This window comes from Sinocyclocheilus anshuiensis, unplaced genomic scaffold, assembly GCF_001515605.1.
Source record: "Sinocyclocheilus anshuiensis isolate Anshui unplaced genomic scaffold, SAMN03320099.WGS_v1.1 scaffold1979, whole genome shotgun sequence".
Taxonomy (NCBI): Eukaryota; Metazoa; Chordata; class Actinopteri; order Cypriniformes; family Cyprinidae; genus Sinocyclocheilus; species Sinocyclocheilus anshuiensis.
In genome coordinates this window covers 327462-355129 of record NW_015548473.1, presented here as the reverse complement: position 1 = coordinate 355129, position 27668 = coordinate 327462, and the positions used below count along the sequence as shown (strand labels likewise).

Sequence of the window (27668 nt, the reverse complement as noted above, 5' to 3'; positions counted from 1 at the left end):
TATTAAAAACTGACATCATAATTCTGGTGAAAATTTCAGGATGACACGGACATAAGAAGGAAATCCATGCATACTTACTTTAGCCAACCACAGCCGACTTCCATGATCATCTCATCAATATGATGCAGTCAGAACAGGGCACAGCTAACATAGATCTATGCCATCTAACCCACAAGCTTCTAATGAACGTATGTTCCTGGGCTGTCCAGGAAATTATTGATCTTCTTTGCCACGTCATCAAGCTCATTTGTATTGCTATATTTCAGGAGGTTGTGGGATCGTACAAAGTAATGCCGGAGGTAATGCTGGCTAACACACTTATGTAGCTTTTGCACCAGCCGTAATACGCATCCTCTGAAGTCTCTCCAGTCCCTGGTGCAGGGGTACTTCTCACATGTCCAGAAAAGCAGCGTCTAAATGATGTAAGGACAGTGCGAAAGCGTGTAAACTTGAATTTGTGTACAAGCAGTATGATGTTTCAAAAGCCAAATTAACAGAAATCACAGAAAAGAAGTGACAGGAAAGGAGTAGAAGGCTGTTTTGCTTGGGCTGGTACCTGTAGGTGGTAGGCAGTGATGACGGGTTTGCTTCCAGGACACCAGACGCCCTCCTTGAGCTGTCTGACCACCCGATAACACTTCCTGCGGCAGCCGCCGTCCTCATCTATATTACTCAACAGCACTTGCGCTGCCCGTGAAAATGACAGCAGCCAGTGGTAGTTTGATGTGGCCATTAGATTGAATCCAAATGACTGTAGGGGATATATTAGATTAATCATCATTGTATTTTATGTAAACAGTACTCAGCCGTTTTCTGTTTACTAGTTAATAATTGAAATATAGCTAATAATAAAATAATATTAACATTTTAAATTAAAAAAAATATATATTTTTTTTTTCCCTGTGGTGGTAGAGCAATTACTCTAGTCTTCAAGGTCACATGATCCTTCAGAAATCATTCTAATATGTAATTTAGTGCTCAGTTGTTGTCAGTTATTATTGGTGCTCAATTACTAATAATGGTTCTTATTATTATCAGTGCTTAAAACAGTTTTTGCTGCTTATTATTTATGTTTTTTTCAGGATTATTTGATGACTAGAAAGTTCAAAAGAGCATGTAGCCTGTTTGAATTAGAAATGTATTTATTTGAAATAGAAATATTTTGCATCGTTATTGTTATTTTTGATCAAATGAATGTGTTCTTGCTGAAGAAAAGTATTTCTTTCTTTTATTTTTTAATCTTATACAAAACTTTGAATGGTAGTGTATCATGGTTTCCACAAAACTATTAAGAAGCACAATTGTTTTCAATACTGATAATAATAAGAAATGTTTCCTAAACACCAAATCAGCATATTAGAATGATTTCTGAAGGATCGTTTGACACTGAAGACAATTAATAAAGTAATGTAAAGCAAATTATACACTCACAAACACACACACACACACACACACACACACACACACACACACACAAAGTAATTGCTGCTGAAAATTCAGATTTGCCATTACTGGAATAAATTACATTTTAAAATATATTAAAATAGACCATAATTCTTTTAAACGTAATAATTTTTCACAATATTACTGTTTTTACTGTATTTTCGAGAAAAAAAAAAGTAAATTCCTATGTATATAGACCCACTGACCTTAATACAGCGAGCACGCTCTGTGGAGGGCCATCTCTGAAAGAGCCGGGGCCACCGAGCTCTCTTTGGCCAGTAGTTCATTAGCTCCACTGTAGGAACCAATTCCACCTCAATTTGTGCCTCTGATGTTTCCACGGCAACACGCACCACTGAACCAACTGATTCCAGCATACTCACCTTACCTGTCAAAGAAAGGGGAAAATAAATGTTGCATGAATATACTGTTACACTTTATGTGTAGTGCACATTTATGCTTGTCCATTTACCTAAATAGGATTTATTCCTGGATCAGCATCCTTGTCATCCAGTCAGTTTTTAGGGTTAGAACTGGGGCTACTTAGAGGCTTGAACAACCTATCAATCAATCATTTCATGAGATTTTGGCTTATTTTTTTAAAAGGAATGTTGATCCAAATTTTACCATCACATTGTGCTGTATGGTGTTAATGTGTGTGCAGAACTGTGTTTACCTTCAACACATTGAGCCTTTGGGTCAAATAAGAAACCAGTGACTTAAAAAGCCCCGTCATACTATTTAATTCTAAAGATTGTCTTTGGTACAGCTCATCTGTCATGGAATCTCCTCTAATAGCTGCAAACAAGCTTTTACTTATTGGAACCAAAATACAGTGGGATCCCTCTGAGACCATTTGCATTTTTCTAATGTAATACAAAGTTTTCATTCAAATTATATATTATAAAAAATTGAGAGAAAAGTTTAATTAAACAATGCAGTTAATGTGGCCAATGTCACTAATTAACATATTTATATAATTAGTAAGTAATGTTATATATTACATATGAATATACTACATTAAAATACATTCAATATTTCTCATTAATTTTACATAATTCTTGCAGGTTAGATTGAAATTACGTTTTTGATCTTAGATTGTCAATGTGAACTTAAGCACTAAAACATAAATTAGGAAGACACCAGCAAGCACTGTACCACTGTCTGCAAATACCCTTGATACCCTGTTTGTGGTTTTCATGCAAATTCAGTTACAGTTGCTAGTTATGGAAATCAATCAATCAATCAATCTGTAATCCCAGAAGAGTTGTATGCCAGTAGAGTATGATTGTTGGAGAGTTTTGATTATTCATCAGACAACGTGTGAAAAATGAATTAGAAAAATAGATAGAAAACAGATCTCGTTCTGTTTGAGTAAACAAGTGGACACTGTAAAAACTCTAACTTGTTAGTCCGCAGGTCTTTATAGATGCCTCCAGATGCTCTTTGAAGACATTTACTACCTTGGCTGGCACAATATCACCCTCAATGATCATGCGGGCATCATGCCACTCCTGACTCGGATTGACAAAACTCTCAGGTCTTTATAGATGCCTCCAGATGCTCTTTGAAGACATTTACTACCTTGGCTGGCACAATATCACCCTCAATGATCATGCGGGCATCATGCCACTCCTGACTCGGATTCACAAAACTCTCCAGCTCCAGCCACTGCTGGAACTTCTCTGGCTCGCGGACCGGTGAGAGGAGACGAGACCCGCTCTGTGTGTAGTACCGCCACTGACGTGTTCGCCTTTCCTTATAGCCCATCAGGCCCTGTAGGGGCACCGAGATCAGGAACAGAGTTGGGGTGAGCACCTGCCAAAATGAGCCAAACATCTATTAGTATATACACAAAGCAATGAAAATCAGCTGTACAGTTTTACCATTAAAACGTTTACTTCTACATGTTACAGTACAACAGTTAAAATGATACCACCCTTACATTAAGAAAATATAATAAATTACATATTAACAGTCAATATATTAAATGATTGAATGTATATGAAAATATACAGATTAATATATGTATCTATATATCTATAATATCTATATCAGGTTAATATATTACAAAACATTGAATATTACTTGGGGAATTGTAGCTTTTTATATATTGACAAATATGTGACAATATATTTTCTTATATATCATATGTAATTTAATATTAATCAAAACACTTCATAATATATAGATGTATATATGTGTGTATAAACATATTTGTGTGTGTGTGTGTGTGTGTATATATGTATATATATTTTTTTTTTCCACATTCACATTTATATTATGTGCCATGACTTGCCAACAAGACATCCAACTGTCCAAAAATATTAATATTTGTTTCCAGTAAACACTTTTTTCTTATACACAGTCACACATATTTTCATATATGAAATTTGTGACTATGCCAACAATGACGATAAAAGTTTATGAATATGTGTTCAGCTTTATGCAAACGCATACGTTAACTCATGAAAGCAAAATAAATTAAATGAGTGTTTAAATAAAGGTATTAAAAGTAAAAATGTAGTGCCGTTTTGTTTTCATTGCTATACATTTTTTTATATGTATCAATATATAGCCATACATGGTCCATTCATATATTGCAGTATACTGAAAAATATTTTTGTTTCGTAAAGGATATAGCTGACAGTTTTGTTGCTTACTTGGATGGCGGGGTTGTATGCACATCTTCCCCGGAGTAATGCAGACCATTTTGACACTAAATCTGGCCGGTCCTAAATAGGATTGTGGACACCAGAGTAGTTACGATGTTACAAAAGAAGCCATAATTAAAATGCAGTTAGTCATTGTATACTAGACAAGAGGCCTACATGAAGTATTACTTTGAGGCTGGCATTATGAACTCCAGAGTTTGCAATAGACTGGAAACGAGCATCCTTTGAGCTGACCCCAGCTGTAAGATCTTTTATGATTTTCTGCACATCTTCTACAGACTTTGAAACCTGACGATGCCTGAGATCCACCTGACAATAACACATTCGACCACCATTAACATATCAGAACAAAATTTGCATTTTGTAAACAAGCCAAAGCAATCACCCTTTACTTTGAGCTATCTGAATAAAATAAAACAATCAAATAAAAAAAAAAATACATATATGTTTTTTATCCTTTATATAAGATATAAAAGATATTCTTTAAGCTGACTGCAAATAAAATAAACACCATAAATCAGTTAAAGTTAATACTTTAGTCTGGTTTAGGTCTCAGTGTCCATGGCAGCATAAATAGGTCACCTGATTTTGCAAATAGTTGTCCAGATCTTCATCTGTGAAGTTGGTCATTTTGCAGTCTATCCTTAGAATCAGTTCTCTTTGAATGCTATTTTAAGCTGTCTTTTCAGCTGCACAGCTAGATGTAAGGATTTCTGTGCCCCTTTTTGTGGTTCTTTTGTGTCCCCGTGTACGTGTGACACAGATTGTGTGAGGGAAAAGCACTTCAGCGGAGACCCATTGATCTCACAATATTGATTTCTGAGATGCTAAAAAGCTCTCATGGTCCTCTGGGCAAATGAGTTCACCAATTGCTTACTCACATGGCAGATCACACTCATAGAGAAATTTGAATGTAAACATCTGTTTCATTTTAATCTAGTGGAATATACAAACATGCAACTGGATCCCACTTACTTCTTTCTAAATTATGCCTTTATATCAGTCTATATATATCCAATTAATATAAACAAATTTCAGAAACAACATCAAATAGAGGCCATTTTATATATGAGATTATATATAATTATATCCAGCTTTGAAGTCCAAAATTGGGGACATACATTGGAGTCCAAAAATTTGAGACCAGGTTGAAACCTGGATTTTAAACAATTAAAGAAAGACAAAAGCCTGGAATTTAACAATTAATTTTGGAAATGAAGGTTTAAAAAAAATAATAATTCTAGAGTTCATGGAGTGACATTACTGCAAACGATGTACAAACAAAAGACCTCTCAGTATGTCATAAATTCATTCACCACAATTCACTACATGTGCATAAATTGGTAGGCTTCTAAAACAGTCCAATTAAAGGTCATGTGATCGACTTGACAATATGGAAAAAGGCTTGCAATCACTTGCAGGCCACCCATTAACACACATTAGCAGTCCATGATGGAGAGAAAGTGAACGTCTTTTGGGTCTGGCTAATTAATTGCAATACCAATTCAATAATATAATAAACATCACTTATGCAATTAGGTGGAGAAAAATAAACTCTCCTGAAAAAAAAAACACACCTTAAACCAACCTGAATGGCTTGCTGATCTTGCAAGTCTCACAGAATAGGCAGACTTTCACCAGACTCTGCAAAGATGATAGCAGCAGATGCCCTGCACAGTAGATGAAACAGTGCATTTTCAAATTGTATTATTTAAGGAGAAAGACGCCTAAGTTATGAATGTCCCTTCAATGTGGCTATTTAATAATTAAGATTTGTCGCCACCTAAAGGACAAATTCTATAACGCGCTTTGACCACACCTTAAACCAACCTGAATGGCTTGCTGATCTTGCAAGTCTCACAGAATAGGCAGACTTTCACCAGACTCTGCAAAGATGATAGCAGCAGATGCCCTGCACATTAGATGAAACAGTGCATTTTCAAATTGTATTATTTAAGGAGAAAGAAGCCTAAGTTATGAATGTCCCTTCAATGTGGCTATTAAGATTTGTCGCCACCTAAAGGACAAATTCTATAACGCGCTTTGCCCTGAAAACAGTGACTACATTTCCCCGCATTCTGTTCGACATTAATATATAACAAACCCAGTGCACATATTCAAACCACAAAGACATGCTGACCTATCTCACTCTGCAGTGGAGAAATCCGTGCTAAATCAGTGAGGTATGCCCTTGCTATATATTGTTCCTGTTGTATTTATTCTGCATTATCGAAAGTGTTCATGTTTGATATGCAGGCTAGTTTGGAACATTAGCTTTTATGCTATAGCAAACTTGACACACTGGAGTATTCTGTGGGCAAACCAAACATGTCTATCGTAATCATCTAGAGACACTATAGCCCACGGGTGAACTGGTTCAACCGGTTCACTAAGAAGAACCGGTTAAATCGAACGATTCGTTCGCGAACCGGACATCACTATAAAGACATGCTGACCTATCTCACTCTGCAGTGGAGAAATCCGTACTAAATCAGTGAGGTATGCCATTGCTATATATTGTTCAAAAAAAAAACACACCTTAAACCAACCTGAATGGCTTGCTGATCTTGCAAGTCTCACAGAATAGGCAGACTTTCACCAGACTCTGCAAAGATGATAGCAGCAGATGCCCTGCACATTAGATGAAACAGTGCATTTTCAAATTGTATTATTTAAGGAGAAAGAAGCCTAAGTTATGAATGTCCCTTCAATGTGGCTATTAAGATTTGTCGCCACCTAAAGGACAAATTCTATAACGCGCTTTGCCCTGAAAACAGTGACTACATTTCCCCGCATTCTGTTCGACATTAATATATAACAAACCCAGTGCACATATTCAAACCACAAAGACATGCTGACCTATCTCACTCTGCAGTGGAGAAATCCGTGCTAAATCAGTGAGGTATGCCCTTGCTATATATTGTTCCTGTTGTATTTATTCTGCATTATCGAAAGTGTTCATGTTTGATATGCAGGCTAGTTTGGAACATTAGCTTTTATGCTATAGCAAACTTGACACACTGGAGTATTCTGTGGGCAAACCAAACATGTCTATCGTAATCATCTAGAGACACTATAGCCCACGAGATATTATTGTCAAAGCTTTAAGATCTGACGTAGCAAGAAACGAATATGATCTAAGTTAGCAAGTCATAAACCTATTTATGAAATGTAAATACAAATGAGCCCTAATTTGATTGGCAGTTCTTCCGCCAAAATAAATGCTCGATGGTTTAACTTTTGAAAATAAATATTAGTGGAGTAATTTTACAGTTGTGTTGTAAAATAAAATTATTAATATTCTTAGAAATACTGGATGTTTTTTTTTTATTATTTTACAGTGGAATATTGCAATAGTAAAATTGTATTTATTTATATATTTACTTACTTTATTTTAGTCATATTGATATATAATTCAATTTTTTTGCCCTACAATCAAGCACAGCAAACCTGGAGCACTATCTATCTATCTATCTATCTATCTATCTATCTATCTATCTGATATATAATTCAAATTTTTTGCCCTACAATCAAGCACAGCAAACCTGGAGCACTATCTATCTATCTATCTATCTATCTGTCTGTGTGTCTGTCTGTCTGTATAGTATTTGGACACTTTCTGGTGTTTGGTTTGATAATTTCTTTCTAAAGAAGTGAAATTAATACACAAGAGTTACTCTGATTTAATTTGAATTTGTTCAACTCAGTTTAGCTTTATTTTGTAATTTCCTTATATTTATTTGCTGTTTGCATATAGGCACAATGAGCTGCTGGACGTTGTTACGGTTGCACAACGGGGACCTCCGCAGATCTCTCCTGCCTCTGTGCTGTTCCCTCAGCCTGCGAACTCTCAGTTCTGGAGCTATCAGCCGCAGCTTGAGAGAGAGTTACCGTATACTGCAGCTGCCAGACGATGGAGCCAGCGACCCCTCAGAGGTCAAGGAAGCTTACCTACGCATGGCCAAGCTCTACCATCCAGATTCCGGTGCTCCCACGGCAGACTCGACTCTGTTTTCCCAGATAGAGGAGGCCTATCGGGCTGTTCTTGCCCACCTTGCCCAGCAGAAGTCGGCCTCACAGTATACCCAATTGATGGAGGAAGAAGAGGAAGATAAAGTTAAAGGTAATGCCCCTCAACACAGACATTACCTCAGTTTTGAAGGCATTGGTTCTGGCACTCCAAGCCAAAGAGAACGACAGTACCGACAGTTTCGTGTAGACCGCGCCACCGACCAGGTCCTGGAGTATCGACAGAAGGAGATGGAGAAGGCAGCAGCAGACGAAGGAGCCATGGTGACCCGAGATGCACGTTTACGCAGCAAGCAGATCAAAATCACTCAGGCGGTGGAGAGGCTAGTTGAGGACCTCATCCAAGAGTCGATGGCCCGTGGAGACTTCCAAAACCTCAGTGGTACCGGAAAACCACTCAACAAGTTTGATCATAACCCGTATATGGACCCCATGACGCACAACCTCAATAGAATTCTCATCGACAATGGTTACCAGCCTGAATGGATCGTGGTACAGAAGGAGATCAGGGAAACCATTGCCAAAATGAGGGAGAGGTTGCAGGAGGTCAGGGCAAGGCTGGGAGATCCCATGAGACACTCAGAAACTCTCCAGTGGAAGGAGCACTGCTCTGCGTTTGCTGATGAACTGGGGAAACTCAACAAGAAAGTGGACAATTTCAACCTGATTGTGCCTCTCATGAGCAGGCAAATGGTGCATTACAGCCTGAAGAGAGAGCTGGAAAAAATACTGAAAACTGATCAGCTGCTCAGGCAGGAGAAGGAAAGAGAAAAAGAAAGGAAGCGAAAGGAACAGATGGAGACAGCAAGAACATCTCAGCACACCAGACAAGGATTCATCACATGGATTCAGAATCTTCTTAATTGAGGCTACATTAAAATGTGGAGTTATATTTCACCTGTTGGACTATTATTAGTGTGATTAAGATTATTTTGCCCCTTCCTTGTTCTTTTTATAACTGTAATACAGTATGAAACAAGTATTGTCTGGTTTTATTAAAAACTGGCAGAAAATTAAAGGCAATAAATATTACCATGGTGATGTATAAATAGTTTAAAATTTTTTACTAAAAAGGAAAAGTATTTCTATCTATCTATCCATCCATCCACATATTATTAAATATATTATTTAAATAGAATTATAAAATTAATTTTCTTATTACAGAATAAAATATTATTAAAAATTACATAAATTTTTTTTTACAATGTAATTGATTCCTGTGATGGCAAAGCTGAATTTGCAGCAGTCATTACTGCAGTATTTATTTTATTTTGGGTGATCTTTAATATTAATTATTAATATGAACAAATCAATTAAATCATTTGGCAGATAAATATTAAGAAAGAAAGAAAAATGTGACACTGACGATTTTGTCCACAGTCTCTTGAGGGCAGAGTAATTATTTTGTTTCTGTGGAGTTGGCAGGAAAACTTGCCTCATTGTCATTTCAGTCATTCATGATCAAGCATGTAAGGTATTCTTGGAAAATCCTATTAGACTTCTCAAACATTCCATGACCTTATAAATGCCAATTAAACATGATCATTTCATGACAACAAATGGCAACAGTCCAACAAAATCCCACAACTGTTGAAAGTTGGTGTTTGTTGGGACACTGTGAACTAGCCTTAAGACTGCAGCTGAGATGAACCTGTGGCATTTATAAAACAAAACCGACTGTAGAATTCAACTGTTTGATTTATTTTTGACGTAATTAAATGAACAACGGTGACAATATATATATATATTCAATTTAATAAAGCAGAAAATCAAACATAGAAATTACAGAAGTTACTGACAGTAATCTAGGTCTGCTCCTGCTCTCTTCCACTGTAGCCTGGAAGGTGTCCAAGAGCAGCTGGGTTGCTGATAACCACAGGAGACGCTATACTAGCCCAATCTTTAGCTATATACTGATGATATGGATCCTGTGAGTTCTCCACCTTCTTTGAGCGAATATAGCTGAACATGATGCCAAAGGTAAAGAAACTAAAGAGTCCCACCATCAGACAGATGTAGATCATGCCGTGACCTTTATCTTGGATTGGAGCTCCACTCAGATGGACAGGTGGATGATGTGGTGGCACATACGGAGCTGCTCCCACCAGCCATGTCTCATTAATGTAGTGCTGCAACCAGGATACCAGCAGAGCGTGTACATCTGTGAAGTTCTGCTCTAGCATTCTTTCCACTGTTGATATAGAGCGTGAACTCAATGTATAAATACAGATATGGAATTCATCATTAGTTCTTTCCATAACTTGGTTAATTTATCTGAAGGAATGCTATATACTATATAGCCAGATATATACAACCAATCAAACGTTTGAAGACACTTGACTGATTTTGGTTCTCATATTCTTAATACTTTGATCTACATTATAATGCCTAAATGTTTTAAAGAGTACCGTTTTAAAGTTTTGGATCTGTACTGCAGCACAGCGGTTTTCAGAATTGATAATAAGAAATGTTTCACGAGTACCAAATTTCTGAAGGATCATGTAACACTGAAGACTGGTGTAATGGCTGCTTAAAATTCATCTCCCAGGAATAAATTATACATTACACGCATATATAAAATTGATAATTTACATAAGTAATTTTAAAATATATTAAAAAGTTATTTTAAATTGTAATATTTCACAATACACTTTATATATATATATATATATTGTTTTTTTACAATATAATTTTTGTACTTTTTTTTGGTTTTGTTACACTTGTGGTAAAAATGCTTGTAAACTTCTCGTTATGCTGTATTATTACCAAATATTGGTTAATACATTAACTAACATTAACCAATGGAACCTTATTGTAAAGCGTTACCAAATTAAAATATTTCTTTTATTTTTATTATTATAAGTTTAACATCATGGGGAAGGCAAGCAGCCAACAGGTCCAGTATACAATATAAATCTACAAACTGATATTTAAGCAAGTGAGAAAGGTATGTAATATAAAATCAATGTAACAGACATACCTTTTAGTTTTTGGTGCTAACAGGAAGTTTTAGTTTAATGCAAAAGCAGCCAAAAAATGTTTCGTGGATCTTTCCTGCTAGTCCCCTTGTTGCTCTCCTAGAAAAAAAAAATCACTAAGGAAGACAGGACAGTATCTGAGATCATGGTCCACCCCATTATGAACATAGAGACTTATTCACAAGGATCCAACCCTCTCAAGATGTCAACAGCTTTAATGAATCTAAAACAAGTCAAGGTCATCAGCTGCTTCATGGGGAAAAGTCTGGGTCTGAACAGAAGGCCAGCTGACCAATGACGTGGTCAGATCCTGCGCCGATCAGCCACAGCCCTAATTAACAGTCAATGTGGCAAAGAATTATATTTTTGAATGTATCTTTTTGACTTTAACAAGCTAGTTAAAAGATATCTTGGTGGAGATGGCCATGAGTCACTGGGGACTGTAGATATTTCTCTCAGCTCTGCCAGCTTGACCTTGATGCTGAACAACTCCACACGCAAGTGGGAACAATGGTTTACATTGAGATATTCAGACATTCAAGACTCACAGATTCTATTTCAAGGCATAAAAAAAAAAAAAAGAGACATCACCTCCTCTCAAGATGTCAACAGCTTTAATGAATCTAAAACAAGTCAAGGTCATCAGCTGCTTCATGGGGAAAAGTCTGGGTCTGAACAGAAGGCCAGCTGACCAATGACGTGGTCAGATCCTGCGCCGATCAGCCACAGCCCTAATTAACAGTCAATGTGGCAAAGAATTATATTTTTGAATGTATCTTTTTGACTTTAACAAGCTAGTTAAAAGATATCTTGGTGGAGATGTCCATGAGTCACTGGGGACTGTAGATATTTCTCTCAGCTCTGCCAGCTTGACCTTGATGCTGAACAACTCCACATGCAAGTGGGAACAATGGTTTACATTGAGATATTCAGACATTCAAGACTCACAGATTCTATTTCAAGGTATAAAAAAAAAAAAAGAGACATCACCTTGAAAAGTCCTCGACTTGCGTCAGTACTGCGATACCAGCATACTGGATGAATGCTGAGTCATCTTTTGAAAATGGCTAAATGCATAAAACTCGAGAGGCATGTGGGCTGAAAGTCAGAACACTCACAATTTCACAGACTAAATTACTGTTTCGCTTTTTAAAAAAAAAGGTAAAAAGGACAGCACGACTTTGAAGAAGAAAAAAAAAACTTGTTTTAATGACATGTTATGGCTGTTATTTATGTATGACAGGACAAACACCCAAGCCACTGCCGAACCAGTGACAGTTTCAAAATCAAGTAAAAAAACAGCATATACCATTATATACAGACATCTATGGTTAAGAAATCTATAGACATATATGTTGTTAATTATATACAACAAACAGTAAAAGGCATCAGAAATACACTATTAAGCTCAATGTAATAAAATCAATTGGTGTTCATCCTGGTAAATAGTGTAACAGTCCTCCATCAAAACTAATTACAGTGTTATGGTCCTACAAACAATTCAAGCGCATGAAATTGAGGACCTTGCCTTTCAGTACATCCTTAGGATTTTAAAACAAAGTTTAAACGATGGACTCTTGTATAACTCGCCTTCCCCCAGAAAAAAAAACAAACAAAAAAATGAATCTTAAGCTGTAGATATCTAGGCAAATTTTCTTTTCTTTTTTTTATACGAGAGCACTTAATCGTGATTCTGTAATTTAGGAACATGCTGAGGCACATGGTGGAACGAGATTTACAATTGCCATATGAATGGGAAAAAATAGCCCCCCAAATTTTATGACAAAATGTTTACTTCATAGTCCGTATTTATTCTAGTTCAAGTTCCAGTAATCTTGCATGAGTAATAATTCAATAAGAGCCTGAAAATATCAAGCTGAATCTAAAAAGAAATATAAACTAATCATATTATCACACTCACTGACTGGGATTCAACATGCTTCCCAAGATACAAAAAACACTACACAATAGGAGACTCATGTTCTCCATGGCCACAGTTACCAATGAAGCACTCTTGAAAACCCCCAGCCTGCAAAAAAATGAGTCACTCTACCATAAAATGCATGCAATGAACCCCTTTGCCCTGATGGTGGACATTTACATTATGTCTCTGTCTCTCCACAGGGCTGAGGTTCTGTCTTAAGGCGTCCTCTGGTGGTCTGGAGGACCAACTGCATGCCACGGCAGATCCCCCAGAGGGTCCTGTGATAGTAAAGCAAAGATTATGGCACAATGAGAGGTTCACTAGGCTCACTGCATGACAGAGGGAGTGTATTCTGGTCGACGGGTCTGGATGATTTTTGGACGTGGACGTCTGCCTCCGTCCATATCCTCCTCATTTCCTGAGATTTCTTGATCGTTTTCGCAAACATGGACAACCACGCTGGGAGTGGTGGGAGTTCCTGGTTGGAGTTCATACTTTTCACCTGTCGAACAGAGATAATTTATTATTAGAAGTTGAAAGCAGGTCAAATTAAATGAATAATTTATGCACTGACCTATTTTTATTTAATGGTACATTCAGAAAAAAGGACTAAATTTAGAAACATGTTTCATACCTGGCCCTAATCTGGCGATGGCACACAGTAGGTCATAGTTAATGACAGGTGTGGCGTCCTTTGACTGCTCCCAACCAACAGGAGGTGACGGAGGAGGGGACAGGAGGAACTGCTTATCTGGTTTAGGAGGCTCCAGGTGTGGACTGCCAATGTGCACAGACTAGAAAGAAGGCAAGGTGGAAAAAGAAAGATTAGATTTTTTTTTTGGTGATAATCAGTACACTGTAGCACTAACAAGGCATCATAAAATAAATAGTAACAATTAAAGAATAATGTACAGTCACAATTGGTCATTATTGCTAAATAAAGCCTAAATAATGCAAAAGTGGAAAGACATTACAGTTTTGCAGTGATTACACAATTACTTGACTGCAGAATGCCACGACTGACAAATAAGAATCAAGAAAGAATCTTTTGAAATAATAATAGAAAAATAAAATGAAAAATAATAATATATTTATCATAATACATAATACAATTTTATAATAATTTGTTTTTATTATTATTATTAATTATTTAGTTGTTTTGTTGCACAGTTATACAGTGAGTTGGTCATTATTAAAAAATAACCCCTCATGCAAAGTGGAAAGTCATTTAGACAGTTTAACGGTCATTATAACATACATTTGATAACTGAATAAAAAAAATAAAAAATCATAGTAATAAAAAATTAAGTCATAATAATAATAAAAAAAATAAACTTTAATTATTATTAAAGCATATTAATTTATTAGGCTACTTTTAAGGTGACATACCTGGGCAAAATAGAGTCGCACCTCCCTGCCATTAAAGTCACTTTTGTGCAGTTTTGCTCTTGCCTCTGCAGCGGCCAGAGCATTGGTGAAATTAATTCTCACCCGACGAAAACTCTTAAAGTACTGGAAGGTGACGTTTCGGTCAAAGGCATGGAACAGATCCTCAAAACTTGCCTGTGGATGAGAAGAAAACATCTCAGATTAATACATTTGACTTTATATCTTCATGGAAACAGAAATTAAGAAATTAACATTTTACATGTGACTCAGGAGTACACAAATAAACATTCGGTGTGGAGCAATCTGAGGCCAAGTGTTAAGTGTGCCCCCATTTAGGCTCAGAGTCAGACTGGCAACCTTTCTAAGCAGCCTTAAGCCTAAACCACTAGATTACCTACCATCCTGTGGTGAGCCTGCGCTCGTAAGACATTATAGTGCTGAATCCATTTAGCTTGTTTTTGGGGATGCTGCCAGATTGATATTCTGTAAATGGTTCTATATTAAACCGTACTGACGCACATAGTACTAATCTAATACACATCCTAAAAATGACCACGTCTGTCAGTGCTCGGCAAGATATTGGTTTCCAAGGTAACAGAGACTTACTGCATGCTGTGAACACGCAGACGGACCTGACAGAAAGAGTCCTGATGGACCATTTCAAGCTATGCAGAGATTTATTAGAGTATGATCCACAAATCCTGGGTTATTGTGCATAGGTGTTGAGTGCGTAAGAGCTTACGTCAGATACAAAAACCCCAAACTGTCCAGCCAAACACTCATTAAATATTCCCACGGCATGTTATTCCATGACCCAACCACTACTACCACAACCAACCAACTAGATCATTAGCTAAATACATAAATCATACACAAGTAGGTCATTTAGTCAACCACAAACCACACAGAAAGCACAAATCAAGTCATCATCAATAAAGACAAGAGACTGCATTAGGAATTCAGAGAGCTGTTGGATGGCTTTCCATCATCCGTTCTGTCATTCATTCTGACATTCTTAATGGCTGAAACACCTGCACTCTAGCAGTTTGACTTAATTATTCCAGTATTTATTTAAAGCATAAAGCTATTTTGATTTTGTAAGGCACCATGTCAATGAAGCCTTACCCTCTGCTCAGGTCTGTTAAACATATCTGGATCCTCCAAGGAAGCGATAAGGCAGAAAGGGTTACACTTCATGGTTTTCAGATGCATGACCCGTTGACGAATCCTCCGGAGGACTTGAGAGGTTAGAGAATGTAAAGGGCAGGAGGGGCTGAGTCGCGTCCGTTTTGCCTTCCCCAGCGTGAGGACACGAATGAACCCTGCTTCAGGAAACAAATACTTCAAAATCGCCCTCTTCGTTTCTGCTTTTCTTCCTGTCCTTCTCAGACGGTCTCAGTCCAGCAGAGAGCCTAGAGCATTTTCACAAAGGAAATGGGTCAAACTAAGCAATGCACAGAAAATAAACCCCCCTTGCGTTCTCGTACTGTGGTCACGTAACGCTGTTTTGCTGAGACAGAATCTTCTGGAATAGTCTGTGCTCCTGCACCACCGATCAAGCTTTCTAAGACTGCAGCTCACTCATCCGTCTCCTTTTATATAAAGGCCTCTCTCAGCTGCACAACAACAGGCTCCGCCCACTGCATAGGAGGGGTGACTCAGCTAGTAGACTCCGCCCCACTTTCCCATTCTGTACCGAAATGAATGGCTCTGCTGATTAATCACAGACTCACACACACACACACCCTGAGAGTGCAAGCCTTGGAAACTATGTGGCACTGCTTTCCATGCAGCTCAGATCCAGTTCAGCCAATCTCTGCTCATATCAGTCATACCATTTCTGGACACACAGTGTGGTAAAACAATGATCTGTATCGCTCATCTCACAGTATGCCTCTTTCATGCTGCCCCTCCCATCGTGATGGAAAATCTAAATCAGCTGAGCTGGGCAGAAGGGCAGCTGTGTTATCAAGCGCTCCCCACAGCATACTTTCCATGGGTATTCGTTTTCTCCTGTCTGACTGCAGGGGCAGCGGATTTGTACTGTTATTGTTGAGAAGCAGCTTTTCATTTTCTATCGGTTTAAGTGGTATTCAGTTATCACATCAGGCTTATTTGTAACATGTCTGCATGATGTTATTTTCTCAGAATCTTGCAAGCAATACAAACACGATCCATATTCTCTCACTCTCCTGCGTACACACTGCTATCACCAAATACTGAAACTGACGACAGTGCAGCTGATGCAGAGATTAACTGTTATTCTCTATTAAGATAAACACATCATCTGTGTGGCTTTTCAAACAAATTGGGAACATTCACAGGTTTTTTTTTTTATTATTATTCTTTATTTATGATACATTTACAGGCTTGATAACACTATTAAACAAAAGTTGTCAACCCAAAAAATTAGGTCGCAGGTCTGTGGGTTGTGGCCAGCAGAGGGAAAAATTAATGCTAAATGCAAATAATAAAAGTTAAACATAATAAAATGCAAATAGTAAAACTTTGACAAATTGAGAAAAAATGTAGACTTTATATTCATTTTAATATATTTTGTAATGACTGACTTTAAGGACATTTTGAACATATAGGCTAAAGGTAAACAAATTTTGGTACGGTGTTGTACACCACAATTTGCTACCTGAAGCAAAACCAGTCAATGAAGACTGCAATACGAAAGTGTATAGTAAAACAACAAAGATAAAAAAAAAAAATGAAATATGTATTTAATATGTATTAAATAGCTCAAAAGTGACAGTAAAGACTTTTACACAGTTACAAAAAAATTATATTATTAATAAAAAATAATAGAAAATAAATGCTGTTATTTTGAACGTTCTATTCATCAAAGAATCGTGAAAAAAATGTATCACGGTTTCCCCCCCAAAATATTAAGCAATACAACAGTTTTATTTCAACATTGAAAATATGAAATGATTCTGTAACACCAAATCAGTAAATGTAAATGATTTCTGAAGGATCATGAGAGACTGAAGACTGGAGTAATGGCTGCTGAAAATTCAGCTTTTCCATCACAGGAATGAATTACATTTAAAAATATAATTAAAAAAAAGAAGACATTAATTTTAAATTGTATTAATATTTCACAATATTACTGTTTTAACTGCATTTCTGATCCAATAATTGCAGCCTTGGTGAGTATAAAAGACTACTTTCCAAAAACAAAAATAAATATTACTGACCTGGACCAAACTAACTCTGAAACTCACATTTCTTTTATCTATCTATTTTCTCAAAAAAACTTGAAGTTAACATACATACTAGAAATTCTCCCCATGCCTTTCACTCAAATTTTCCCCTCTCTATCTGGTAAAAGCTTTCCTGTTTGCGATAAGCACAGAGATGTCTACACTAGCCATAAGCATCTGTCAGTCATATGTGCAGATGTTTTAGTCCAAAAGCTGGGAATCCAGTTCCAGTGGAACAAGGCCTCTCATAGGGGATGGAAAAGCAAAAAAACATGAAACCAAATTATAACAAAGGAAGGAATACAGGGTGGAAAATGGTGAACAGAACAGCATTAAGTTGTGTTGCTGTATTTTGTGTATGCTTTTACACAGGTGGAAAGCAACGGGTATTATTATGCATACAAAAACATTCAGGTCCGTTCAGAAGCATACAACACAAACAGCTGAATTCATCATCTTTAAATAGCTAGAAGCCAAAAATATAGGTTATGTCTGTCAAAGCAATGACAAATCATGTTATTATTACTATAAATTTAGATTATTATTTATTTTACAGTCCAAGTAACAACAAATAAAAGGACTAATCAAACGTAAAAATTACAGCAAAAAAAAAAAAATATATATATAATCTATGCGAATAAAGTTTTTAAAAGTATGTTATTATAATAATATGTACAAACTTAATTTGCATTAATTTGATTTACTGTTACTTAACTACTTAATTTACTGTCAGTGTAAATGACATTAAATTCCTATATTTATCATCTATGTATTCGTTAATGAAATACTTGAAAATTAAATTTTCTGCTGTCATGTCATTATAAATAAAATGATGTCAAAGTATCACAAAACTGAATCATTATTTAGTCAAATGGCAAATTACATTCTTATCTAACCCCAATGTAAGGGTAAATGAAGTAATTATTTTCTGTAATGGCAAATTAAGTGATCATCTGTCATCAATGTAATGGAAAATAAAAGAATCTGCTGTCAATTTAATGGCAAATAAGATCATCATAGGAATATGTGCAAAGGTGGGAAATTGGTCGTGGCACAAGGTTAAGGTCAGGACTTGGCTCCATATCATGTTTTCAGTAACTATGACCATGACTTTCTACAGGCTGATATCACCCACTTGTCCACTTAAAAGGCACACTTCATGTTTTGAAGCACCAATTCAGGAAGTGGGTTAAAAATTTCTAAATTAGTCAGTGTTTTGTTTATAAGACCCTGGCTGTGGTTATGATATCAGAATGGGTTTGCTCAGGGAATGTCAATTCATCTGACACTTTTAAATAAACAGCTTACATTTTCCACTGACTAGACACCCAGCTGAGTTTATGACGGCTCGAGGGCCCAAGTCGCATACAGCAAGTGTCAAAACTCCTTCCAGTCTTTTCACAAAAAGTAGCAAACAAAGTGGATTCTTTCATCATGAGACAATCAGCTGACTATGAATAAGCCCACAAAAAAAAACAAAAAAAAAAACACATTTTGACACATTTATTGCCTCCAGAAAAATTAGACAGTGAAACCAGTAGAAAATACTCCAGAAAAAGATTACTAGTAAAACTAAATCAACTATTAAAGGGATAGTTCACCCAAAAATGAAAATTCTGTAATGAATTACTCACCCTCATGTCGTTCTAAACCCATAAGACCTCTGTTCATCTTCGGAACACAAATTAAGATATTTTTGATGAATTCTGAGAGCTCTCTGCCCCTCCCATAGACAGCAATGTAATTACCACGATCAAGGTCCAGAAACGTAGCAAGATCTGTAAAATAATCCATGTGACATCAGGGGTTCAACCGTAATTTTACAAAGCTACGAGAATAATTTTTGTACACAAAGAAAACAAAAATAATGACTTTATTCAACAATTCGCCTCCTCCGTTTCTCCGATAGGAAACTCCTCATTATTTTTGTTTTCTTTGTGTACAAAAAGTATTCTCGTAGCTTCATAAATTACGGTTGAACCCCTGATGTCACATGGGTCATTTTACCGATCTCTTTGCTATGTTTCTGGACCTTGATCGTGGTAATTACATTGCTGTCTATGGGAGGGGCAAAGAGCTCGCAGAATTCATCAAAAATATCTTAATTTGTGTTCCGATGATAAACGGAGGTCTTACGGGTTTAGAACGACATGAGGGTGCGTAATTAATGACATGATTTTCATTTTTGGGTGAGCTAACCCTTTAAAGTAGTAAATAAAAGATTCAATGCTTGAATTCATAAATTCAATAAAGCCTTAAATATTAGCCTAATAGTTTATATTTTGAAAGCCCATTTCAAATTTACAATTGTCTAAACTACACACGACATTCTCACGTTCACAATAGACAAGAACGTGTTGGTCTGAACATGTGTAAGCTGGAACAAAATTTGTATAGTAAGCCAAGAGTAGACATGTGCTGGTATTCGGTAATATGATATATTACGATAATAAACATGCACAATATTGTTATTGTGGACACGTCAAAATACCATTAATAATTATTTATTACAAATTATTTCGATTTGTTGAATCCATTTTAAGAATACTTTTCTCATCAACTTGTTAAAATGCACAACAGTGCTGTATGCTGCGTCAAAGACACAAGCATACTCTGATGTAAACAAGCCCAACACGGATGAGAAGCGTATGGCAGAACAAGTGAAAGAGACGCACTGATGGAACAGCAGAAATGCAGCCATTACCACCCCGGTAAGCCCGTAAACAAACTAGCTGCACTACTTTATGTTTCTGAACAGGATTAAAATGATTTAAAGAGCCATTCAGATTTGTGTATTCGCTATGGTGTTCATCACAGCACTGAATACTTAAATACTTACATTTAATTACATATTAATCTGGACTACAACATGCCCTAGATATTGTTTAAAAATGTTTTGATTCTTTATTGTTCGGTTACTTCGGTAACACTTAACACTAAGGCTCCATTAGTTAGGCTAACATTAGTTAATTCGTTAGTTAACATAAACTGCCAATGAAAAATTCTTCTAAAGCATTTCTTAATCTTAGTTAATTTCAACATTTAATAACATGTTATTAAAATCTAATCATATTATTTAATGGACTCAAGCTAACATGAACTAACAGTTGTATTTTTAACAAAGAATAATAACTTCTGTAACAAATGTCGCTATTGCTTACTGTTAATGTGCATTATCAGGTTAACTAATCAGACCTTATTGTAAAATTTTACCTATTGTTCTTTATAATTCTTTTGAACTTTAATTCATTTGAAACATTAATTTACTTTATACATTTTTTGTCTAATGCTATATTATTTAAATATTCAGTTATTTTTGTTATAAGAAAAAAAGTTATTAAACCTTTTATATTATGACAACATTTTTGCAACTTATTTCAATATTGTGATAATACTGCATAACGTGATAAAAGCTTCAGCAATTATCGCAACATGAAAATTTGATACCGTCATATGCCTAGCCAAGAGTATGGTAAATGTGACACGAAAGGGATTTTTGGCTGTCCCTTTAAGACTTTAGACCTCACACAATGTTAAATTGCCATTAGCTTGTGAAAAGAGCCTAAACAGAGGAAGAGCAGCATGCTCCAGGTAGATCACAAAACTGCATGTTGTGCAGTAGTTTGTTTACGGCTGTGCCACTGTAAATAGGCTAGTTCAAAGAACTGAGGGTGGAAAATGACACCACAATGATAAGTTCTGAAATTAAGATTGTTCACTTGGGCAGAGATGATCATCATCTGCAAAAAACAAAAAAAACAACAACAAAAAAACAGCCACGTCAAAATACGAGCAAAGAACTGCTGAAAATGCGAAAAGAAACTGTGTGTTCCAGTGGAACTTTTGCGTACAAACATGCAGCCAATTAAAGTTTTTGAGTGGCTTACCACATTTAAAGGAACAGTTTATACAAAAATGAAAATTCTGTCATTATTTACTCTCTCTAATGTCATTCCAACCTGTATTCTGCTAAACAAAATGAAAAAAGAAGCATGTTCGCAACCAAACAGTTTTGGTGACCCTTAACTGCCACTGTGTAGACAAAAAACAACAGACATTTAACAAAATATGTTATGGAAGTCAATGGGGACCAGAAACGGTTTGATTACCATTCTTCAAAATATATTCTTTTGTGTTCAACAGAAGAAAGAAACTCATAGAGGTTTGGAACAACTTGAGGGTGAATAAATGACAATATTTTTATTTTTGGGTGAACTATCCTCAGAATTTAATTGATATGCAGTCACAAGTGTATATATATATTGTATTTTTACATCAGTTTCATACATGACTCCTTCACAAGAATGAAGCTAAGTGTTTAAGAATAGAGAGGACCAATATGTTAAAGAATCTACCATTGAAAAACTCAATGAATATTTGGGAGTCTGACCCCCCACTCTGTCTGGTGGTGATTACATGACCTTCTTCTGCATCCGCATTATAATATGTGTCCTAGAACTTGCTTCCTTTTTCCACATCGCAAAACACAATGGAACAGATTTTCCATTTTCTCCATTCTCAGCAGCAGACTATTTTCCTATCACTTTTATTTTGCTCTCATCCCATTTCCATTTAACTCAAGGTTTCCATCCTATTTGGAAAGCTGCACACACCAGAAACCTGTTGCCTAAGCTCAAAATTAACCTACTTGTGCTATAGACAACTTTTAGTCTTTGGATATACAGTAAGTGCTTGCTTTATTGTGCATTACGTCCCAAAATCTCATTAACAAATGCTCCTTTATCATTGACAAACTGACAAAACCTGTCGTGCGGCACTGTGGTAAATCAATCTCTTGAGTTGAACTATATAAAAAGGGCAGCAGAAACAACAGGTCATTGCGCTACATTATAATAACAATGTCTACAACTTGCCTTAAGGATGTCTGACTGCCAGGCTTTGTGTAACAGCTCAACAAAGGTGACGTCAAGTGGAAAATTTCTTCAGCCAAGACAAACACACCTATTCACCACTGGAATGTCATAATCATCTTGTAGAAAAATGGCAAACAAATGAATGCAATATGCTTTGTTAGTTATTGCTTTGTTTATTTACTCAGCTACTTGACTTGTAAGCACTCCAATATTTCCTGCCGCTGCCAGGATTTGCGCTTGCCTTCTCTCAATATTTCAGACCTAAACTCAAGGGACACAGCGTGTATATAATAAGTCTCCATTTCCTGAAAGCACAGCTTCTACTGCAATACATCATAAACTGCCGTTAAACAAATTATGGAGAAAGTATGTAAGGTTATACTTTCAGGACAAAGAGCTAAATGTTTGAAATGCTTCGTTTTGATAAATGATATGAAACAAAACCACACAACATTTCTGAACTGACAAAAACTTTTAAAATGAGAATGTTATTTGATGAGGAACAAAGACATTCAAGTCACACCACTGATGTCCAAATCTGCATACATTTTCCAAAGAATCCATTATCCTAAAAGTTTACTAGTCTTTTCCAAGTTACAGACATTCAAGTTCAACCATCTCACAAATGCCTAATCTTCAAATCTGATGCTTGCATCATATCATTAGGAAAAAGATTTGCTTATGGCCCATTAAATAAGATTACTGTGAAGATTATGCAGTATAAAGTCCCATGTCACAAAGCAAGTTATCTCTGGTTCTGGGGCTGGTTGCATAAAAGGCTTAGACTAGTCTTAAAAGCTAGTCATCTAATTTATTTATTTTTTTAAGACTGGTCATACATTTTTTGAAACGTTTACATTAAAAAGTAGCTTGGTCTAACTTGAATCTGAAAAATGAGACTTCTTACCCCTTAGCTAACTGCTAGTTGGACAAACTTGTTCTTAATACACCATCTTAACATAGTGGCAAGGTTTATGAAACTAGCCCCAGATCTCAATCCAACAGAGCAAATTTTGAACAAAGTGGGATGACACATTTGCAGCTTGAATGTGCAGCCAACAAATCTACAACAAACAACTGCATGATCCCTTAATGTCAATATGCATGTTTTTTTTTTTTTTGCATTCGAAAACACAATATCAAACCAAGAAAACAAATGCCAATTTATGTAGTTCATCACATTAAATATGGATGTGTCCGTTATGTTTGACAAGAAAGAGTCCAAACAGTTTTTCAGAATCAGAAACTGATTATGTTTGACAAGAAAGTGTCCAAGTTGATCTATTGCTTTATAACATAAAACACACTTCTTTTTTTGTGAGACGTTTTGCTTAAAGTGTCCTGGTGCTCTTTCTTTAACATATATGCTACTTGGTTTGATATTTTGTTATTCAATGCAATGCCTTTACATATTAACTTGTTTTGATAATATATGCACATATACTTAAATGCATATTTAATCTATATTTCAGAGTTATTCATGCATGTCAGGCCTAAATACGATGCTCGAGAGGGAGACAGGAGTGTGAATTCATTATTACTCACTTTTAAAGGTTTTTCAATGGCAAAAACATCCACAGGAACTTTCCAGGCCACCAGTGAATCAGTCAAGTCGGTAAAATGCACGTCCACGGTGGCCTCACTGTCCTCATTATTCGACTGCTGCATAATGTGAATATGGGAACAGATAGGAAACTACTGTCCAGGTCGTAAAATAAGCTTAATTCCTATTTAACTGGTGTTAAACATATGGCGTGACAAGCTAAGCTATGTCTATGAAAATGTCACTAGACTTAAACTCACGCTCACTTTGGGAACCGATTTAGATAACGGCATTGATGTGTTCGGTTGTTTTTTTAACTGTAAACTAGATGTTTGTCCTTTAGGCTGAGTATTATAAGAATAAGTAACCTCGATTCAACCCTTCATTTACGGAAAGCAGCAATCGACAACTTCCCGTTTCCTTTTTCGACATATTCATTGATTCCAGCAGGGGCCGGTAAAATTACAGTATTTAGAAACAAGTTGCATACAAATTATGATTAACAGCACTGAGCGGGGAATTTATTAACGAATTATTGTTTGACCGTTTACTTTAATTATAGATTGCACAAGACTGAACGGCTAATGCTACTAGGTTTGCTAGTCTTCTCAGCCGCCCGGAAAGACGAATCGTCCTTTTGAGTCAAATTAAAATATCAGGTTGTTTTTGTCTTATTGAAGGCATTTGTACACTAAAGTGTGTAATCTTTTAAATCTAGTACATTCTAGAATAAGGACTAGTATGGAAGAACATGCTACACATGCTACCACTCAAGCAGATAGCAATTCCATTTGTTGATATTGTAGAGATATAGTAATTACTTATTAAATGTTGAGATGTTTTATGTGATCTTTTATTTATTGATATGTATGTATTGATAAGCAGATTTCTATTAAGTCTTAACACTACTCTTTGTTGGAATCACAATCTGACCGGTGTGGATAGTCAAGCTAAATGACCTATCTTCTTAAAAAAAAAAATGAACAAGGCATCAACATTTGATATGTTTTAATGTGTCAGTGTACTGTAAGGTGTTGTTTTTTTCTCTCAGATGAAACCAGATTAAATCAATGATTTTTCTAAAGATTTAATTGACTTTTTTTCCCCTCTAATATAACTGGTTAGAAAAGAAAACACATTTTCAAAAGTCATGTTGATTGTTTCCTTTAATATTTGAAGTTGCATAATATACAAAGTGTGCCATTATATTTTTACAATGTGATGGAAAGGATAAAAATGCTTTGTCAAAACTGAGGATGTTTCACATTTTATGCAAGGAATGTGGGCTTGTACCTTTTTCATACTATCCTTAAGAAGACTTCAACATGGCCATACTAATTTCTCAATGACAGTTGTCTAATTAAAAGGATAGTCCAAGAATGAAAATTGTCATTATTTACTCATCCTCATGTTAATACAAACCTTCAAAACCTTATTTTGTGTTCTGCAGAGTCAGTCACACAGGTTTGGAACAACATGAGGGTGAGTAAATGATGACAGAATTTTAATAGTTGGGTGAAATGTCCCTTAAAATGAACAATAATGGCAAAACGAAATATTATCATTTAAAATGCTTTAAATTTCCAGTCTGAAATCTGTTAATATTAATGTAATGAAGTGTAAAGAAATTCTGTACAGAAGTTTGTATCATTTCTTAAATGTGGACAACAATACAGTGACAAATCTATCCTTTAGTGTGGAACATTCCATCTTGTTGAACATACTCTCTAACAATTCATCTTTATGTGTCGACCTTAAATGTTAAATATTAAATTTTTCTAAGATCTCCACCATAGAACACATTGAAGGGGAGAGGTAAAAAAAAAAAAAAACAGACAAAATGCACACCTACTCAATATACAGTACATGTGTCTAAACAATAATCTTATGCAAATCATATGCATTTTAATCACCCCTTATCTAGAATAGTGATGGGTGACGTTTTCACTCCTGAAAATACAGCATCCCATCCTGCAGCTATGCTGGGTCAAATATTTCAGTCACAAAGATGAAACCGCATTGTATACCACACAACTGCATCATGGTCTGTCGTATACAAGGATGCACTATTTGATAGACTAAAAATGAGAAAAGAAACCTTTAATCTCATCAATGAGTGTCATTCTCTGTGATTTTTTTTAGATAAAGCCAGACTACAATGTCAGTTACCATCAAGCAGCACAGCAAGGTTTAACCAATGTAACTAAAAGAAAGTATGTGGTCAGAACCCTTACAATGCACATCAATGCAAACATCATCTGTTAAGTACAGCACTCAATTACAGCCACAACTCTGAACCTCAACATTTAATTTGCTTTAAAAGTTCACAAAAGTGTTAATGAACAAAAACAATTCTCTTCACCAATGTATTTAAACAAGTGATTAACACTTCATTAATTTTAAAAAAGACGGGGAAAAAAAATACTCGTAAAATGATCATGTCTCTGTATGTTAACAGAAAGCTCTGAAAGTGTGCACCAACAGACCTGACCTGTGATCTAAACTACACTCCAAAATCTGTTTTTTCTTTTAGGTACACCTATAAATCTGAATTAAATCTACCAGAGGTCCTTCTTCATGGTATCAAGAGGCACCGTATGTAGTGAAGGTAAAAACAAGCCTGAAAGCGAAACATTTCACTGTCAGTCTGGGCAGGTAGTATGTCTGTTCAACACTTTACCCCCTTTGTTCTACTTTTAGACATACTGAATGGTCCAATCTGGTAGTTTGTAGTCTAAGGTAAAAAAAAAAAAAAAGGTTTCTGTAGCCTGCAGCTGTTCCAACAACTGACAATTTAAAGATAACTGAAAACAATGTAGCTTCAAGTGTCCAGATGCTCAAATGCCCTTCTCCTGTGAGCAAACAAAAGATTAATTTACATGATGGATGCAATCCTCTGGCAGATTTCATCCCAAATACGAGACACAGGTGTCCATCATCAGGACTATATACGAGATGCAGCAGAAGGACAGTGGGTTACTGCAAAACAGTTAAAAATAAAAACATTAACAAGTAAATAAATACAGGCAACTGATAGAACATGTTTAAATTAGTTCAATGACAAGAGCATGATTAAATCTAGGAGGCCAAATAATAAAACTGCAATTAAAGTTTTGGCCAAAAACAATATTTCACCATTAATTTTTTCTCAACACTTGCACATACTTGGTTTAAAATAAAGATGTTTTGCTGCTCTAAATTTAAGCATAAATACTCACCCGTGTCTCATCATCATCATCATCATCTGAAACATGTGGCCGTGCAATACTCATCTCCTCCTTACTCTCTGCAATCTGTTTACATTTCTAAAAAAGATGATTTGAAAAAAAAATGAGTACTAATAATATAAGGATTGGTTTTAAATAGATATATCAGGTCTTGGTAAGATATATTTTTTTTTTTAAGTCTATTATGCTCCCCAAGGCTGCATTTATTTGATTAAAGAAGTGAAAAAGTAATATTGTGAAAAATTAATAAATAATTTTTTTCTTTTTGAATATATTTTAAAATATAATTCATTCCTGTGGTGGTCAAGCTGAATTTTCAGCAGCCATTACTCCAGTCTTCAGTGTCACATGATCCTTCAGAAGTCATTCTAATA

General features: G+C 35.8%; 4 protein-coding genes across 10 annotated transcripts in view; 1 reads left to right on the top strand and 3 right to left on the bottom strand.

Annotated features, from left to right (window-relative positions):
• Positions 1–10: 10 nt before the first annotated feature.
• LOC107656782 (protein mab-21-like 3) lies at positions 11–4876 on the bottom strand. Of its 2 annotated transcripts, none has more exons than XM_016444726.1 (8): positions 4701–4876; positions 4275–4427; positions 4107–4178; positions 3028–3261; positions 2849–2906; positions 1650–1831; positions 557–751; positions 11–413 (listed from the first exon to the last, which is right to left on the bottom strand). In XM_016444726.1, the coding sequence occupies exons 1-8, from the start codon at positions 4746–4748 to the stop codon at positions 180–182; spliced, it is 1176 nt and encodes a 391-aa protein (XP_016300212.1). In that variant the 5' UTR covers positions 4749–4876; the 3' UTR covers positions 11–179. The 2 variants fall into 2 exon arrangements, with proteins under 2 accessions (XP_016300212.1, XP_016300213.1); XM_016444727.1 differs by having other exon boundaries at positions 4287–4427.
• Positions 4877–6285: 1409 nt separating this feature from the next.
• On the top strand, positions 6286–9178 carry LOC107656783 (dnaJ homolog subfamily C member 28-like). 3 transcript variants are annotated; one of them, XM_016444730.1, is made up of 2 exons: positions 6286–6301; positions 7876–9178. In XM_016444730.1, exon 2 carries the CDS (start codon positions 7881–7883, stop codon positions 9012–9014), a length of 1134 nt encoding a protein of 377 aa, XP_016300216.1. In that variant the 5' UTR covers positions 6286–6301; positions 7876–7880; the 3' UTR covers positions 9015–9178. The 3 variants fall into 3 exon arrangements, with proteins under 3 accessions (XP_016300216.1, XP_016300215.1, XP_016300214.1); XM_016444729.1 differs by lacking the exon at positions 6286–6301 and adding an exon at positions 6572–6617; XM_016444728.1 differs by lacking the exon at positions 6286–6301 and adding an exon at positions 6799–7020.
• A 3137-nt stretch (positions 9179–12315) lies between these two features.
• On the bottom strand, positions 12316–24481 carry LOC107656781 (calcipressin-1-like). 3 transcript variants are annotated; one of them, XM_016444725.1, is made up of 5 exons: positions 24070–24149; positions 15564–15850; positions 14439–14612; positions 13684–13843; positions 12316–13551 (listed from the first exon to the last, which is right to left on the bottom strand). In XM_016444725.1, the coding sequence occupies exons 2-5, from the start codon at positions 15648–15650 to the stop codon at positions 13376–13378; spliced, it is 597 nt and encodes a 198-aa protein (XP_016300211.1). In that variant the 5' UTR covers positions 15651–15850; positions 24070–24149; the 3' UTR covers positions 12316–13375. The 3 variants fall into 3 exon arrangements, with proteins under 3 accessions (XP_016300211.1, XP_016300208.1, XP_016300210.1); XM_016444722.1 differs by lacking the exon at positions 15564–15850 and having other exon boundaries at positions 24070–24481; XM_016444724.1 differs by lacking the exon at positions 24070–24149 and having other exon boundaries at positions 15564–16037.
• Positions 24482–25655: 1174 nt separating this feature from the next.
• LOC107656780 (serine/arginine repetitive matrix protein 2-like) overlaps positions 25656–27668 on the bottom strand; it is a 13641-nt gene continuing 11628 nt past the window's right edge. For both annotated transcript variants that reach the window (XM_016444720.1, XM_016444721.1), the window contains exons 7-8: positions 27286–27372; positions 25656–27046 (exon numbers count right to left, since the gene is read on the bottom strand). In XM_016444720.1, coding sequence (XP_016300206.1) covers positions 27044–27046; positions 27286–27372 — 90 coding nt within the window. In that variant the 3' untranslated portion in view covers positions 25656–27043. The remainder of the gene's footprint in view (positions 27047–27285; positions 27373–27668) is intronic.

What these genes read in the sequence shown, in the direction of transcription:
- LOC107656783 (XM_016444730.1), top strand. Translation starts at nt 7,881, where the DNA reads ATGAGCTGCTGGACGTTGTTACGGTTGCACAACGGGGACCTCCGCAGA.
- LOC107656782 (XM_016444726.1), bottom strand. Translation starts at nt 4,748, where the DNA reads ATGACCAACTTCACAGATGAAGATCTGGACAACTATTTGCAAAATCAG. An exon ending in ACAACTATTTGCAAAATCAG is followed by an intron (nt 4,428 to 4,700) that starts GTGACCTATTTA and finishes TGTTATTGTCAG; the next exon opens with GTGGATCTCAGGCATCGTCA. An exon ending in AAAGACCTGCGGACTAACAA is followed by an intron (nt 1,832 to 2,848) that starts GTTAGAGTTTTT and finishes TTTCTTTGACAG; the next exon opens with GTAAGGTGAGTATGCTGGAA.
- LOC107656781 (XM_016444722.1), bottom strand. Translation starts at nt 24,192, where the DNA reads ATGCAGCAGTCGAATAATGAGGACAGTGAGGCCACCGTGGACGTGCAT. An exon ending in TGCGACTCTATTTTGCCCAG is followed by an intron (nt 13,844 to 14,438) that starts GTATGTCACCTT and finishes CCTTCTTTCTAG; the next exon opens with TCTGTGCACATTGGCAGTCC. An exon ending in CATCGCCAGATTAGGGCCAG is followed by an intron (nt 13,552 to 13,683) that starts GTATGAAACATG and finishes TCTGTTCGACAG; the next exon opens with GTGAAAAGTATGAACTCCAA.